At 40.5% G+C, this 18,803-nt stretch overlaps 1 protein-coding gene across 8 annotated transcripts in view; it reads right to left on the reverse strand.

The window, feature by feature from the left end:
- Positions 1-15,757, reverse strand: part of BIRC6 (baculoviral IAP repeat containing 6) — a 213,817-nt gene extending 198,060 nt beyond the window's left edge. For 7 of the 8 annotated variants that reach the window (XM_065929466.1, XM_065929463.1, XM_065929462.1 and 4 more), the window contains exon 1: positions 15,369-15,713. In XM_065929466.1, coding sequence (XP_065785538.1) covers positions 15,369-15,693 — 325 coding nt within the window. In that variant the 5' untranslated portion in view covers positions 15,694-15,713. Of the gene's footprint in view, positions 1-15,368 lie in introns of all 8 variants that reach the window. The other variant, XR_010662357.1, reaches the window with a different exon arrangement.
- Between the last annotated feature and the right edge of the window lie 3,046 nt (positions 15,758-18,803).

Consider the following 18,803-nt stretch of genomic DNA (forward strand, 5'->3'; position numbering starts at 1 on the left):
TTGTTTTTTGCTGTTTTTTGAGTTGCAGTTTTCTATAATTGTCTAAATATTTCTGGCTCTATCTCTGGATATGTGATTTGCAAATATTTTCTCCCTTTCTGGGTTTTGCCCTTTTACTCTGTTGATAGTGTCCTTCAATGTACAGAAGCTTTTAATTTTGATGAAATCCAATTTGTCTATTTACTCACTGGAAACCTGTGCCTTTGGTGTCATATCCAAGAACTCACTGCCAAATCCAACATCGTGAAGCTATTCCACTTTGTTTTCTTCTAAGAACATAATAGTTGTAGCTCTTATGTTTAAATCTTTGATCCATTTTAATTTTTGTGTGTGGTGTTTTGAAAATCTTTGTCTATGGTGTATATGGTTGTATAAGCATAGAATTTCATTCTTTTGCATATGGATATCCAGTTTTCTCAGCACTAATTTTTGAAGAGAATGGCCTTGACCTCCATGCCAAGAATTATTTGACCACTTATATAAGGGGTACTTCTGTACTCATTATTCCAAACCAGAACCACACTGTTTTGATTACTATAGCACCATAGTAAAAAATTTTGAAATCAGGAAGTTTAAGTCCTCCAGCATTTTTTTTTTTAATACACTAGCTATTTGGGGTCCCTTGAGATTCCATACAAATTTTAGAATGGATTTTTTCTATTTCTGCAAAACTAGCCACTGGGATTTTGATAAGGATTGCAATGAATCTGTAAATAGCTTTGGGTAGTATTGACTTTGTAACACCAAGTGCTGGCAAGAATGCAGAGCAAGTGTAATTCATAAATGTCTAATGGCAATGCATAGTGGTACAGCCATACTAGTTTGACAGTTCCTTATGAAGTTAAACACACACTCATCAAATGGCCATGCAATCCCACTTCTACATATTTACCCTGGAGACATAAAACCTTCATTCACACAAAAATCTGTACTTAGATGTTTATAAAAGTTCTATTCATAATTACCAAAAGCACATCCTCCTAAGAGTAACTGACTAAATATGACAATACAGTCATATGATGGAATACTTAGCGATGAAAAGTAATGACCTACAGATACATGCAACAACTTGACTTTCAAAGACAATATGCTATGTGCAACAAGTCAGCATCAAAAAAAGTTGCACACTAAAGGGTTCCATTTCCACAACATTCTAGAAAAGACAAAACAGTAGAGAGAACAGACCACTGACTGCCAAAGGTTCAGGGGTGGGGAGGAGGCTGACTACAAAGGGATACTAAGGGAGATACCACAGAGAACTCTTTCAGGTGTTGAAACTGCTCTGTATCCTGACTGTGGTGTCGGTTACATGCATGTATGCATGTCGAATCCATGCACGTATTACTAGTACACACACATAAAAGTCCATTTACTATAATCATTAGTCAAAATTTATTTTTAAATTATACAATAAAAACACAGGAAAATACAATTTTAACGAAGGGGGGAAATAGTTTATAACATATCTTACAATAAAAATACATCAAATAATAGAAAAAGGCAAAAAGAACTTGCTGCACACCAAAATGCTAAGACTAACCATCTCTAGATAATAAAATTATAGGAGGGCTCCTCTTTCCCCAGGGCTCCTCTTTCCCCAGGTGGTTCAGTGGCAAAGAATCCACCTGCCAATGCAGGAGACGTGGGTTCAATCCCTGAGTTGGGAAGATCCCCTGGAGAAGGGAATGGCAGCCCACTCCAGTATTCTTGCCTGGGAAATCCCATGAACAGAGGAGCCTGGCAAAACTTAGTGACTAAACATCTGATGGTCTATAAGGTAAGTCATTTTTAAAATGGAAATTTTTAAAGGAAGGAAATTGTGGGGTTTTTTAGTTAGTTATCAATCTTAACACCCACATTAACAAACAGTCAACTCTTTATTAATCATGTGTATTTCTTCAAAACCTGGAAAAGTATTATCAGAAATATATTATCTTTGCCAACTGACACTAGACATTGTAAAAGTTCATGTGCACTTCAATGCATAAAATAGTCTATACGATAACATACAAACATAATTCAAAGTCAATAAAAAAGGGTACAAAATTAACGTTTTTTGTTGTTGTTTAGTCTGACTTTTTTGCAAGCCCATGGACTGTAGCTCACCAGGTTCCTCCATCCATGGGATTTTCCAGGCAAGAATACTGGAGTGGGCGCCATTCCTTCTCCAGGGGACCTTCCCAACCCAGAAATCAAACCCGCGTCTCCTGCACTGGAGGGCGGATTCTTTGCCACTGAGCCACCAAGGAACCCAAAATTAAAGTTCAGTTTTTATAAAGCTTTTAAAAATTAAAGTTACTGAAAATAAAATCATTTAACAAAAGTTGCTAATACACTGTTATTATTGAAAGTCAAAATGAGTATCCTATAAAAGAGAACTTGGTGTGAAGAAAATCTGGGAAAGTTCAGTGACAAGGCCATAAGGAAATGTAGCAAATGTATAAAATACAAAGCAGGGATAGTAATTTTCCAGGCAGGAAAATCAACATCTACCTAAACATGGATGAGGTTCTCTGAAAGATACAGAATTAAAAGTTCCAATTCTCTCTATTCACTTTATCCAAAACAGTCACCAGGCCACTTATTTTAAATAATCTTAAGTTACCCGACATCAACTGAGAAAAATTTTGAGATCATAATCACCACTGAAAATTTTCCATGGATGGGACTCAATCATTAAGGACCTACTACTCCCTGCAAGAAACTGCCCTTTTCAAATGTTTCATTCAATTAACTGTGACAAACTGAATGATATATATGAAAATTTGTTACAGTTAAAGCTCTCAACCAGTCTGCAATATATATGTTACATTCTTCCTTCAGGATTTTGTTTTGGCTATAATTAAGTAAAGTTTGGGGACTAATTTCCCCATCTGATATTGCATAAGAACCCTTACCATCTGTATACAAATTCCAGCTGCTACACAAAGTCGCCCATGTGAGAAGCAACTCAGCTACAAATCAATTCAATTCTACAATTGGAACATGTGTCCTTGTGAATTTCTATTTGGAGCTCATATTTGAAATTATTTTGTTTAACAGAGATGGTACCTTTCTCTGAGACTAGTAATCACACCAATCTCATCACTCCTCATTGAAACTACATTTTAAATAAGTACAAGTCAAATTCCATCCGAATATGATGAAAATCCATCCAGCTGTTTTCCCATACTACAGTAACAAGCCAACAGAAACTTCCCCTGGATATCTGCCTTGCTGCTCTCTCACATCACTGGGATCTGCTCAAGAGCCATCTCAGAGGGACTCACCCCCAGACCACACAGTACAAATTTCCCCACCACCTTCTCATGTCAGTTTTGATTTCTTATAGTGTCTACCATCACCTGCGTGTATGTGTAAATACAGCTCTTTTCACTAAATCAGAGCTCTAGGAAAGGACTTTGTTGACAAACAATAACTTTTTGACACACAGTAAATGTTTTTGAATAAATGAATCATTTTGCATAGTTTTGAAGAACTTTGTGATGTATTAAAACTACCCTCTAAGGCTTCCCTGGGGGCTCAGTGGTAAGGAATCCACTTGCCAATGCTGGAGACACCAGTTCGACCCCTGGTCCCGCGAGATCCCACATGCCAGAGCAACCAAGCCACTACTGCCCGCCAGTGTCACAACCCCTGAAGCCTGCATTCCCGAGCGCCCATGCCCTGCAACGAGAAGCCCCCGCGATGAGAAGGCCACACACCGCGACGAGAGCAGCCTCTGCTCGCCACAGCTAGAGGAAAACCCGCTCAACAACGGAGACCCAGCAAAGCCTTATGATTTAATGAAATCATATATTTTAAAAAAACCCACTAAGCTCTGCTATGATAAAATGTAACATTCCAGTAGTTAGCTTTTTTCTTAATACAGCACAAAACAAAGACATTTTAGGCATGAAACAGCTGATCTCCTAAATAATCCCAGCCATTCCTGCCCTCTACAGCTGCTTTTTCCCCCTCCTCTCCTCATACTCCCAATAGGAGCTAACTGTCCCTGCTGCAGTGGCATTTTGGTGAAAAGTATCACAGCACTTAATTGATTAAAAAAAAAATCAAACAAAAATGCATTACATCAGAAAAGGACAAAAGAAAGCAACAGGAATTTGGCCCTTGGCATAGTCCTGCTTACAAGCATATTTCATTTATAATTTAGTTTAATTTACTGTGAGGTAGGTTTTATTAGCAAAGAAACTAACTCGGGAGGTTTTTCTTACAAAACAAAATTAAGACTAAACAGAATACTATTCAAGCTTCCCTGGTGGCTCAATGGTAAAGAATTCACCTGCCAAGGCAGGAGATACAGGTTTGATTCCTGGGTCGGCAAGATCCCCTGGAGAAGGAAATGGCAACCCACTCCAGTATTCTTTCCTGGGAAATCCCATGGACAGAGGAGCCTGGCAGGCTACAGTCATGGGGTCACCAAAAGAGTCAGACACAGTGACTAAACAATAGAATACTATTCAATTCAAATAAAATCTCTCATTTATTCCAGGCATATGAAATACATTTGCTCATTTAGGGTTCTAGGTGAAGTTAAAAACTCTAAACCTGGCCACACATTAGAATCACCGAGAAAGCTTTAAAAATTAAAAAAATAAAGACTTAAGTGGCCTTGGGCTCCACTCCAGGTCACTTAAGTTAGAATACTAGAACCCTAGCAGAGTATGTCTTTAAAAACTCTCCTGATGATTCTAAGGAGCAACCAAGGCTGAGAAGCACTGCCCTGTACTATCTCCCCAGCCTTCCTTGTCCTTCCTCAACTTCATAAACCAAAGTAAAAGCACAGAAACAAATCATAAAGATTTAAATTCCTGATGCCCACAATAAATCTCAAATAAGACACTCCCTTTTGCCCCAACATTTCTACTAATTCCTGTAAAAAGTAAACCTAATATTTATCTTCTCTAAAAATACATCCCTGATTTAACATACTCAAAATAGACCACAATTATTTCTTTAAGGAGTACTGCCCTTGTCACAAACAATTAACTTTATATAGCAATTAATATATCGTTTTTGTCATTTGTACCTCCATTTTCTCCTCTCTATACCCAAAGAGTGTGGCTAACACTGTTGGATCCCTCACATATGAAGTTCAACTTACAAAGAATGTCTACATTCATTATCATATCACATCAAGAATCACTGACTCATTTTAGAGACAGTAACCCAGGGAAGTATCTTGCCAAACGCACCTTTCGCCTGAGGCTCTGTGCAGTACAGTGCACCTATCACAGAGGCACCTCCCACCCACCTTCCCCCTATTTCTATATATTCCTCTACGGTATGGACTTCCCTAGTGGATCAGACGGTAAAGTGTCTGCTACAATGTGGGAGACCCGGGTTCAATCGCTGGATTGGGAGGATACCCTGGAGAAGGAAATGGCAACCCACTCCAGTACTCTTGCCTGGAAAATCCCATGGACGCAGGATTCTGGGAGGCTACAGCCCATGGGGTCGCAAAGAGTCGGACACGGCTAAGCGACTGCACTTTCACTTTTTTTTTTTCACTTTACAGAAATACATTATTGTTTACATTCTATCTACAGTTATCAAGAACATTCCTAAGGATAGATTTCCAAATGTTCAACAACTTATGTACAGTTATAACTACAGATTTTCAGTTAAACAAGGATATAATACATACAATTTACTTCTGCTTCCTCCAATCCCACTGGAAAGACAGGAAATAATTAAAGATGGCATTAAACAAGCCCACAAAGACAAAAAAACCAAGGAGATGATAACAACAAAATTTCTGAAGCTGGTGTACAGGCAGAAGACTGTTAATTGATCTGTTTCCCTATAAAAAAATTTCAAGGCTAAGCCCAGCAATGAGGAAAGCTCAAAGTATGTGTGTTGTAGCATTTTTCAAATTACACAGATAATAAGACATCTACAATAAAAACTACTTAAAAGTAGCAGCTTTTTGCTGTATTTTCTCAATTAATGCTAAAATCATACCTATCATAATACGGCCCTACATTTTTTACCATAAACTGGGAGTTCTTGTACTTAAAAGTATAGAAGCCATAGCTTCCACAGGACCAAGAAGGACCAAGTCCAAGATCCTCAGTCTATCCCATCACTCCCTTCCTTCTGCTTTGCACTGTAATACTAAACTGCTTATAACAAATATTACCTGCTTCATGGATCTACTTCCTCATGCTATTTCCTCTACCTAGCCAACTTCACTTCTTTCAAGTCTCACCTGAGCTGTCACCTCTTCTAGACAGCTTTTCAAAATTGGGGAAACAGTGGATTTAAAATTCATCTTATTATCCCCATATGGCAAACACTTATTGAAATGAATTATGTAATTAAAAACATCAAAACAAACAAACAAACACCAATACAAAAAGTAACATTTATTGAGTTCTTATGGTGGGTCAAATAATATCTACATGTATCAATTTACTTAACATCTTTCCAATAACCAAATGAGTTGGGTACTAATTATTAAGTGCAGAGGGAGGTCAAGCATCTTGGTTTAGGGCACAGCTAATAAGTGATGAATCATAGACTGAAACTCAATCTGGCTTCAGAGCCAATATTCTTAACCATAGACTAGGCTTTCTCTATAAATGTCGATGTCTTCCAAACCTGTATTCCCAAATCTTCACACTTCATTTATTTCCAAATCTTCAAGTTGAATTTCCAAATGGCTCCTGGCCATCTCTTCCAGGATGTCCTTCAAGAACCTCAAAATTAACACAACTGAAATCACTATGTCCCCCTTGTTCCTCAGCATATGCCAACAAAAGCTACTCACCATACATTCTTGCACTGCTATTGAGGTTAATTCATTCAACCAGTCACCCAAAGTAGAAATCTAAGTCTGAGTAATTGCCACCTTGTCAATTCCTCTCATCCCCACATTCACCGAATTATATTGTTTCTACCTCTCAAACTAATTTACATGCAGCTCTCGTCACTTTTCACACCTGAGCATTAGCTTGGAATCTTTCTTCAAAACAAATCTGATTGTGTCTTAACCTATAAAGGCTGCCTACCACTGACATCAAGTCCAAAGTTCTTAGCAAAACGTATTATGATCTTGTCTTTGCCAATCTGTCAGCTTCAACTCTAACCATCCAACCCCTACTCCCCTTCCCCTCAAAACTTCCCTGAATTTAATATGTTTTTAAAGACCTAATTGTCTCTGTGTAAGCAAGTACCTTAGCCTAGGATATCCCTCCTACTATCTCATCTTCCCAAACTGATCATAAAGGCAACATCCTTTGAGAAGCCTTCTCAGATTGAAGAAACTTCCTTCTCTATACTCACATAATCTGCACATCTATATTTTATTAAGAGTACTTACGCTAAAATTGCTTACCTGAAAGTATCACCAAGCATGTATTCAAAAGTCAAAAGGCTGCCTTATTTTGTGCCCCCATGCCTACCACATTTTCAATAATGTATGAAATCACCAGGCTCTTTTAACAATTTCAAGTCCAAAATCAATTAACTTACATAAGTTACCTCTCTTGTAATACAAAATTATTACTCGTATGTTAATACTTTTATCTTTTAGATTTCATTGGTCCCATTTCCACACACGTGAAAAACTGGAAGAAAAAAAAATACTGCAATTTCAACAGAATGCCTGTAGTAAAAACATCTACTACATCAGCAAACTTTCAAATGACCACTGCTACAAGAATATTTACAGAGCACATACTATATACCCAGGAGGAGGAAACGGCAACCCACTCCAGTATTCTTGCCTAGAAAATCCCATGGCCAAGTCTGGCGGGCTACGACAGTTCGCAGGGTCAACAGAGTCAGACACGACTTAATGAGTGAACACTACTATGTATCAGGCACTGTTCTACACGTTTAACATATATTAGCTCACTCCAATTCTCACAACCACTTTATGAGGTAGATAACATTTTAATGTTCATTTTATTGATGAAGTTCAAGATCAAACAGAACCAAGATTAAAGCTCAAACTATTTAGCTTCAGAAATTGAATTCTTACACTGCCTCTGATTAATAAGTCTAAAACTACTAAAACAAAGACTACAATAATTCTTTCTTAGAACGAAACCATCTTTGTGTGTTGAACAGTTTAGAAAATGTGGGAGGCAAATGCAAAAATCTGGGTAAATGTAGAGGATGTTCAAAATGCAGAAAAATCTTTTTTAAGAAATATTAATTCAAAAAACAAAAAAAGAATATTAATTCATGGGACTTCCCTGGCGATCCAGTGGTTAAGACTCAGCACTACCAATGCAGGGAATGTGGGTTTGATCCCTGGACAAGGAACTAAAATCCCACAAGCTGTGCACTAAGGCCAAAAAAACCAAACCAAACAAATAAACATGAATATTAATTCACTCTAATTATAGAAAATGTTTTGCTAATAAAACACCAAATCTTTGACATATGTCATCAGGTAGTATTACTAAAGTCAGTCAACTGAAACAGAGACAAGTACACAGTCACAGCCCACAAAGATATTTGCTGAATTAAGTTTTTATAAAGAACTCAGATGGGCTTCCCAGGTGGCGCTAGTATAAAGAGTCCACCTACCAATGCAGGAGACTTAAGAGATCTGAGTTTGTTCCTGGGTCAGGAAGATCCGTGGAGGAGGGCAGGGCAGCCCACTCCAGTATTCTTGTTTGGAGAGTTCCATGGACAGAGGAGCCTGGTGGGCTACAGTCCATGGGGTCGTAAAGAATCAGACATGACTGAGGCAACTTAACATGCAAGGAACTCGAATGCATCCAGAACACAATTATCTTGTAGGGCTGTTGAAGTCCCAACTCTGTAACATGTTTATAACTGAGACTAGGAAGACTTCATGTACTCAAATTAATCAGGAAATAGGAAATGATCTGTATCATTTACAATTTCCAAAAACTGAGATCAACAGGAAGATGCTGCATTTCACCCAAATTAACATATACCCAATTCAGAAGTAGTAAAAAAAATATTTCTGCAAAACCTGTATGTAGGTCTAGAACCAACAGTTAAAACCGGACATGGAACAACGATTCAAAATTGGGAAAAGACTGTATACTGTCACCCTGCTTATTTAACTTATATGCAGAGTACATCATACGAAATGCCAGGCTGGATGAAGCACAAGCTGGAATCAAGATTGTTGGGAGAAATATCAATAACCTCAGATATGCAGATGATACCACTTTTATGACAAAAAGCAACAAGGAACTCAAGAGCCTCTTGATGAAGGTGAAAGAGGAAGAAGAAAAAGCTGGCTTAAAACTCAACATTCAAAAAACTAAGATCATGGATGGCATCCAGTTCCATCATTTCATGTCAAATAGATGGGGGAACAATGGAAACAGTGACAGACTTTATTTTCTTGGGCTCCAAAATCACTGCAGATGGTGACAGCAGCCATGAAATTAAAAGATGCCTGCTCCTTGGAAGAAAAGCAATGACCAACCTAGACAGCCTATTAAAAAGCAGATACATTACTTTGCCCACAAAGGTCCATCCAGTCAAAGCTATGGTTTTTCCAGGGATCATGTACAGATGTGAGAAGTGGACCATAAAGAAGGCTGAGTGCCAAACAATTGATGCTTTTGAACTGTGGTGTTGGAGAAGACTCATGAGAGTCCCTTGGACTGCAAGGAGATTCAGCCAATCAATCCTAAAGAAAATCAGTCCTGAATACTCTTTGGAAGGACTGATGCTGAAGCTCCGACACTTAGGTCACCTGATAAAAAGAGCCAACTCGTTAGAAAAGAATCTGATGCTGCGCAAGATTGAGGGCAAGAGCAGAAGGAGACAACAGAGGATGAGGTGGTTGGATGGCATCATGGACTCAATGGACATGAGTTTGAGACAACTCCGGGAGATGGGAAGACTGGCATGCTGCAGTCCATGGGGTCACAAGTCGGACATGACTGAGCGACTGAACAACAACAAAGAGGTGATAAATATGAGTTTCATCCATACAATTTATTTCCTGAGGACTCTGCAAGCTAGCCTAATTAATTTTCTATATTCCAAGACTTCTTGGAGCAGATAGTTCTGGGTTCTAATTCTGAACAGGAAGCCATCATACCAGACAAAAATGGTAAATCACAAAAAAAATTCCTAAGAAGTTCAAATCTGGGGTGAAGTTCAAAAGACTAAACAGAATATCAAAATGGTTTAAGTTAAAAAAAGACAGAAAGAGATTTACAAATAAATAAAAAACATTTTTGAACAGTAAACACTATTCTGAGCACTTTACATGCATTTAATCGTCACAATTAATACAATTATCACTCCCATTTTGCAAATGAAGAAAGCAAAAAAGAAACATTAAGTAACATTAAGAGAGGAAAAAACAAAACAGAAACTAGGATCTTAACTAGGATCTTGCTCCTTCCTGTTATGCTAAATGACATCAGTTAAACAGAGGGACATATCTAGTAATAGAAAAAACAAGTGTTGGTTTGTTTGTTTTTTTACTATGACTCTACATAGCCAAGTGGTGCATGTAGAGCTATTTTGATTTTTATAACCTAAAGTCCAAGAGTAAGCATATGAAATCATGTTCAACATCATATGTCATTAGGGAATCACAAACTAGAACACTGAGATACCACTACACACCTATTAGAGGAGCAGCAATTCAAAACACTAACAATATCAAATGCTGATGAAGATGTAAAGCAACAGAACTCTCATTTGTTGCTTCTGGAAATGCAAAATGGTACAGCCACTTTAGAAGACAGTTTGGTAATTTATTATAAAACTAAACATACTCCTGCCATAGGCTCCAGCAGTCATGATCCTTGGTACGTACCCAAATGAACTGAAAACTTCTGTATACACAAATGCCTAGACCCAGATATTTATAGCAGCTTTATTCATAACTGTCACAAACTGAAAGCAACCAAGATATCCTTCAGTAGGTGAATGGACAAACTGTGGTACATCCAGACAATGTAATATATTATTCAGTGCTAAAAGGAAATAACCTATCAAGCTACAGAAAGACATAGAAGAAACTTAAATTTGTATTATTAAGTGAAAGAAGCCATACTGAAAAGGCTACATACTATAAGACTTTCTAGAAATGGCAAAACTATGGAGACAATAAAAAGATCAATAGTTGTCAGAGAGTAGGAGGGGTGAATAGACAGAGTAAGGGTTTTTTAATGAGACCATATTTTACAATATGTCATATATAGTCAGAACCCATAGAATGTACAAGAGTGAACCGTAACATAAACTACGGACTTTAGGTGATGATGACGCACTAATGCAGGTTCACTGACTGTAACAAACACACCAGTGAGGTCTGATGTTGACAATGAAGGGAATGGAGGCAGAATATGGGAACTCTGTACTCTCTGCTCAGCTTTACTATGAACCTGAAACGACTCTCAAAAAAAAACCTACTTATGAAAGAAAGGAAAAAAAACCCAAAACCAAAGAAAGTGTTTACTGAGCAGTTAAAAAGAAGCATCCATTTAACATACTCATTAGTATACATACAGCAAATAAAAAGTATTTATTAAAATATTGTACTAGGCGTCCTGTGGAGGGGATATAAACAAGTAGACAAGGCTCCTTCCCACAAGCAGTTTGAAATATAGTTAGGCAGACATCATATATTCACACACAACTAAATAAGATGAAATTTAAATAGTTCAAGACAGGAAACATATCACAAACAACTAAGTTGTCAAATTACTAAAACAGGCATTAATAGGACAATGTGCTTAGGGGTTCAGTGGATTATTTCGGGCAAAAAGAATTAGGAAGTTAAAGGTATGCTCTAGGTCCTGAAATTGGGGTAAGATTCATCTAATTTTCTGGAGGGAATTGGTGAATTCTAAGAAGGAGTAAAATTACTGCAGTTAGAAAAAAAAATTAAATGAACCAGTTTCACAGAAGAAAATGGGGAGACAAGACTAGAAAGACAGGTAAAAGCCAGATCATGGAGGTCACTGAAAGCCAGATTCAGAAATCTTAACCCTGGGTTGGGAAGAACCCCTGGAGAAGGAAATGGCCACCCACTCCCATATTCTTACCTGGAGAATCCCATGGACGGGGAGTGGGGTGGTGTCTGGTAGGCTATGGTCTATGGGGTCGCAAAGAGTCAGACACGACTGAGCAACTGACACACTTGTGAAAACACTAGCAAGGAGCAAATGTTTGCCTAAGTATATATTGATGACTCTTAGTCTAATGAAAAGTGTATTTATAAATATTTTATGTGAGAGACATATAATTTGAAGATAGACAGTAGTCAACAGTAGTAGTTAAAAATTCACCATCATTGAAACTTGAGCCTATTATACAGAGTGAAGTAAGTTAGAAAGAAAAACACCAATACAGCAAATTAATGCATATATATGGAATTTAGAAAGATGATAATGATGACCCTATATGCGAGATAGCAGAAGAGACACAGATGTAAAGAACAGATGTTTGGACTTGGTGAGAAAGTGAGGGTGGGATGATATGAGAGAAGAGCATTGAAACATGTATATTATCATATGTGAAACAGATCGCCAGTCCAGGTTTGATGCATGAGACAGGGTGCTCAGGGCTGGTGCACTGGGATGACCCTGAGGGATGGGATGGGGAGGGAGGTGTGAAGGAGGGTCAGGATGGGGAATACATGTACACCCATGGCTGATTCATGTCAATGTATGGCAAAAACCACCATAATATTGTAAAGTAATTAGCCTCCAATTAAAATTAATTAATTTTAAAAAATAAAAATAAAATAAAAAAATCACCGTCATTGCCCAAGTGAATACATATACATACAAGCCCTGCTCCCATTTTTCGATTTCCAGTCTACACCGACAGGTTACCCATAACCCCATAAACTGAACCCATCCCTAAGTCTACGCTCTCACCCAATAAAGCTCTATATGTTTACATCACTCCATATCCCCTTACCCAAAGATGTCTTTCCTCTGGGGGTAGAAAAGTAGGTGGTTCACTGCCCATGAACTGGATGGGTCATGTTAGGACCATGGTTACTAATGGCACTTTCTCCTCATTCTACTGAGAGAACTGTCACCCTCTGTTCATTATTAAAAGCAAACCTACCAAGTACGTACATGTTCAAGGCAAAACATAAAATCCCTCATTCCTTGGTCAACTATCTGAAGACACGACACAAATAGGACCCTATACGATTATTATTGATCACCTGCATTTCTCATATATGAAAACATTTCTGAATTTTTCCATTGTTACTTTTAAAATTGCTTTATAATCCTTCTGTTTTTCCATAAACTCTTCTACGTAATTCTAATCACATATTACTCAATTCTCAATGCATGTCCATCCACTGTTGTATCCATTTCCATACTTCCCAATTAAATGTTCCAACCTACCTCAACTAAGTTATCCCAAATCAATGCTGTAGTTTATGTATTTACCTTTATACTCATGTACCCAAAGCCCTCCCCTTTAGCAATCTAACACGTGAGTGACTGTTTTCTTCCCTTTTCATGAACAGGCACATTCATTTACATCCAATTTCCCCAATCATTTATAACTAACTCTGGCACGTATAACGTTTCTGAAACATGGCCTCCAGACACAAAAACACCCTTTAAGAGTCCTCTTTCTATTGAAAACATTTTAAGACTTTTGTTAAAAAGACTTTTTATAGAAATACAAATACATACACTATGATACTACTTATTCAAAGTTTAAAATCATGAAAGACACCAATAGGTACTGTTTAAAAATAAAGGTATATACTAAAAAACATAAAGACATGTATAAAAAGAGAGAACAGGGGGAATGCAATCCAGGAGGGACACAGAAAACTTCAACACTGTTTGCAATGTTTTATTTTTTTAATTAAGAGCCTGGAATACATGGTTGTTTGTCACAACTGCTCTTTATACCTTTTCAGGTGTGAAATACATTTAAGTGAGTTCAAGAAGAAAGAAATCCAACTATTGATGAGAAGTACCCTCCCATACAGAGTGACAAGTTGTTATGTCCAAGTTGCCGTGAATGCTCATTGCTACATCTGGGACACCACTTTTGTACTTTACCTAAGCCAAGAAAAGAAAAATCACAAGGCTACAATACAAAATTTCTCTTAGACATATTTTACATGTGTTTCAGATTTATTTTCTGTGGCTATCCAAATCTATTTCTTTCCCAAAGCTCACATCAACAAAAATTAAATCCTTTAACTCTGTATCTCTAAATTGCCATTTACTCTTAAGTGCCTAACAGTAAATCAGAATAACCATCTTATTTGGCGCTGTTAAAATACAAGTGAGTTGGTAAGACCACGTAACTACTTCCACTTGGCTAAATGCGAACAGTCATGTACATTACACTCTGTGCAGGAGTCTAACTCGTATACTAACTTTTCAGTCTCGATTTGTAACATCTAAATTAAGCCACTCATCAGTCAACCGCAAATGAAATGTCGATCCACCCAAACGCAGCCTTGCCTGGACAACTCCAAAACACCCGCCTACAAGCCGTCGAGCGTTCACCTCTCGCATCCTCCAAGTCCCTGGACCAAGGTTTACAGCAGCCAAAACTGCTCTCCTCCACCGCTGAGCCCCACACATGCCCCCTTATCCCAACTCTTGGCTCGCAGTGGTAAAACCAGCAGAGAGCGCCGGAAGTTTCACCTCATTACGAACCCAAAGGAATCTACAGCTCAGACACCGCAGGTGCTGAGTTTCTCGTCCCTGGGGGGTACAAGGCGGAAGCCCCGAGCCAGGGAACAAGGGCCAGTCTTCCACGGCGTGCGCCCGAGCCCTAAAGCGGTCGATGAACAGTTCAGGCAGCCGGCCCTCCTACTTCCCTCCCCGCCCCCACTCCAGGCCCACCCAACCCCCACGCCGGGCGCGAAGCCTGCCGTACATCCCAGCACCTGCGGGTCCCAGGAACAGACGCGGATCCTCTTCTCTCCACGAGAGGCGAGGGCTTGGATGACGGCTCGGACGCTTGCCTCTGGCCACCGGCCTCTCAAGTCCGGACCAACCCTGCAACTCTTCGCTTTCTGATCTAACAGAAACTGTACCGACACCCTCTCCAGGACCTAGCCCGGAGCCTGGGCTTCTCCGGTGCCGAGCTCTTAGGCCTCCTCACGTCTCCCAGAGGACCAACCCACACCGGACGCTCAAAGCCCGAAAGGCAACTCCCACCACTCCCCGTCTCGCCCGTCTTTCCTTCCCAGCTGCAGCCACTGAAACAGCCAACTTCTAAGGTCCTCCTCCATCAGTTTCCCGGCCTCCCTTCACAGCCAGGCCTGAGCCCCCAGCCCTGCCCTCCGCCGCTCCCCTCCTCCGGAGGCCGAGCCCCGGGGCTGGGCGGCTTCCTTCCCCGGCATCCCGGGGCCCGGCTCCTCCCGCGGCGGGCCCGGCCCCCGCCCGGCGTTGCCGCACACTCACCGCTGAGAGCCGAGGCCTGCAGGGTGGCCCCTGAGGTGCCGTCGATGACTTTGATGGTCCCGCGACTGGTCACGGCCAGGATGGCGTTGAGCGCCGGGTGGTAGGAGAGGCTGTGCAGCCCGTCGGCGTCGCAGCGCATGCAGCCGTCCCGCAGCACCAGCCACTCGGAGACCCCGGCCGCTCCCGCCCCCGCCGCCGAGGAGCAGCCCGGGCCAGAGGCCGCAGCAGCCGCAGCCGCCATCTTCCGGCCTGCGCTCAGCACAATCACACTGGGAAGCGGCTCAGTGACAGTCCCGGGAGGTGCAGCACCACCACCAGTCACCATCCGGGGCCAGGGGGCAAGCAGAGCGCGTTAGCCGGAAGTGAAGTCAGGCGCCGGCACGCAAGTGGGACGTCGGCCGCGCGCCCGGAGGGGCCAAGCTCGGAGGGAGGCTGGCGGGGGAGGGGGAAAGGGAGCGAGAGAGGCGGGACCCGGGATGGGACTGGGAGGTGGCCGGCCGGAGCATGCGCGGGAGGGAGAGCGCGTGCCACGCGCCGCTGGTCCAGCCAGCTCCGTATCCGCAACGTCCCAGTTTTTTTCCCGAGCCCGGGGAGTGGCCGCGCCCTGGACTCCGCCCAGCTCCCCTAATCCGGACCGAGGCGGGGTGGGTCGGTGGGTGGAGAGCAGGGCTTTGGGATGTGTATTTCCGCTAGGCGGGGACCCCGGACCGTGCGACCTGGCTGAGACGCCTTGAGGCCCCTTGCTGCGGTTCCACCTCTGCCTGGACGGTTCCCAGCACGCGCGGTGCAGCTGTTTGGCTGTGGCCCAGAGGAGACCTCCTGTCTGGGCCTCTGCTCAGCAATCTGAAAAACTTCTAGTCTGGATTTGGAGAAACCGAACGACCTCCCCAAACCCACGCGTATTACAACGCCCCACCCGTTCCCAAATGTTTTGTTAAACCAAAGGACCAGTCTGAATGTAGCTGGGGGTGTCCTTCCAAAACAGTTTTTTAAGTCTCAAAACACAAGCTGAAACTGTAAAAGCTACCATTTCTAAGATTTTTCTCTCTCAAGACTCATTTTGGAACAAACTTTTACATTAAATGTTCCTCTGAGTAGGCTTCAACTGCAAATCAGGACCCCCATCTTGTTGGTAGGGAAAACAAACAAGTAACCTGAATGCTAAGTTTAAACTTAATATATTTTAATGTTGTACGGTGTTAAAATGGATAAAAGGCATAGTTTTTTGTGTGTTCAGTTCAGTTCATATGTTAAATATTTTGATTGGGATAAAAAAAATTCCGTGAATTTCGATTTCTTTAACTTGTAAACAAACTTTCTCCAAAGCTCATTACTCAGAAGATGTTCTGAAATACAACACTTCATAATCAAAAAATTTGGGAGAGAAATCCTCCTGTATTTCTCCTCTTGAGAGATTTATCATACATATTAGCTTATCTAAAGCTCTGAGACCTCGTATGACAAAGAATACTATTTAACCTCCTTTTAGCAACATTTCACAAACTCATATAAACACAGAACCCTCCAAAACCAGTGTTTCAAAGAACAATCTTTAGTGTAGCTTGTTGCCTGTTTTTTCTGAGTGTGGATTTTTGCTTGAGCACTGGCTGAGACCTCCAAACCGTAGTGAAGTGTTTCAGGATCCAGGGTAAGATTCTTAGAATTGATCATGAAAATGAAACTGGGCAAGACTAAGTGAAATTTAATATCAGCTGTGTTACTGATGTCCTTCTGCTTGTGGAGTTGAGAGCAAATACTATGGACACTCAAGATGTACTGATTTTCATGGCTCTTCTGTTTTGAAGCAGTGGCCTTCTGAGGGCCTCCAGCCCAACCATTTGGGGCATAGGTGGTAATCACCTACAGTAAATAAAAATTCTCACAATCATTCCAGGAAGAATTTGCTGGAATCAGAGATGTGGACTCAAAAAACCAGTCTTATTGATACAGAAAAGGCATTTGATAAAAATCCAACATCCATTCGAGGGGAAAAAGTCTTTGAGCAAACTAAAAATTGAGGGAAATTGCCCCAACTTAAAAAGGCATCCACAAAAAAGCCTACAGCTAACAGCATGCTTACCAGTAAAAGACTTGACATCTTTCCCTCTAAAATCAAGGGCAAGTCAAGGACATCCACTTTATCAGTCCTTTTTAACACAGTATCTGGAAGATCTGGAACTTAATAGTAAATTACTATAACAAGGCAAGAAAAAGAAATAAAAGGCATAGAAAGAGAGAAAGGAGAGTTTCTCACCCCCACCTGCCCCTCTTGCCCTTGTGCAGCCACTGATGGTTCAGAACCAGCCTGTAGTAGGAGGAATAGAGGCTGAGATCTAATTGAGACATCCTCCCTAGAATTGGAAGGTGATGACTGGCAGAGGAGTAAGCATGGGCTCTAACCGAGTGGAGGCTTGTATGGAGCCACATAGGAACATAGAGCAGGGTAAAACTGATTCTGGAGCTTACAGAGCAAACTCTGTCCCTGAAGATTTCCTGTTAAGTACTAGGGGGAATCTGAATGGATGGCTGAATTGTGACACATGTATAACATACTCCAGTAAAACTCACACTACACACACACACACACACTTAAGTGGTATACAAAACTGCATAAAACAAATGCTTAATATAATAAGGGAATCTGAATTTAGGGAAGAAAAAAACTTTGATGACAAATCTTTAAAAAAAAAAAAACACAGAAATTAACAGCCTAATGCCCAATTAATTAACTTCTCTGCTGAAGTTTACAGGGAGATTTGCTTTGTCCCAAAGCAGAGTACCATGAAGTTCTAATGATTTCTAACAGAAAGGCTGATCTCCTAGGAGCTCTTTCTATCTGGCCTGATATTGACAGCCAGTATACTTGTCATTAAAATTCACTCTCAGGACAAAACCACAGTGAGACACCAATTCACATTCATTAGGATGGCTACCATCAAAAACAAAACAAAAAATAGAAAAATACAGCAAGGTGTTGATAAGGATGTGGAGAAATTGAAACCCTTGTGCCCTATTGCTGGGAATGTAAAATGGTACAGCTGCTGTGGAAAATAGTATGGCTGTTCCTCAAAAAATTAAAAATAGAATTACAGAATGATCCAGCAGTTCTACTTTTGGGCACATACTATAAAAAACTCAAAGCAGAATCTCAAAGACATTTGTACACCCATGTTCATAGCAGTATTAGTCCCAATAACTAAAGTGCACTAGACACCCAAAGTGTTGACCAATGGCAGATGACTGTATAAGTAATATGGGAATAAGTAACAAATATATGTATGTATATATAATTCAAACTTAGGAAGGAAATTCTGATTCATGCCAAACATAGCTGTAACTCGAGGGCATTATGCTCAGTGAAATAAGGCAGTCACAAAAAGACAAATACCGTACAACAGAAATCAAACCAATATTGTAAAGCAATCATCAATTAAA

Source organism: Muntiacus reevesi, chromosome 3 (genome assembly GCF_963930625.1).
Source record: "Muntiacus reevesi chromosome 3, mMunRee1.1, whole genome shotgun sequence".
NCBI lineage: Eukaryota > Metazoa > Chordata > Mammalia > Artiodactyla > Cervidae > Muntiacus > Muntiacus reevesi.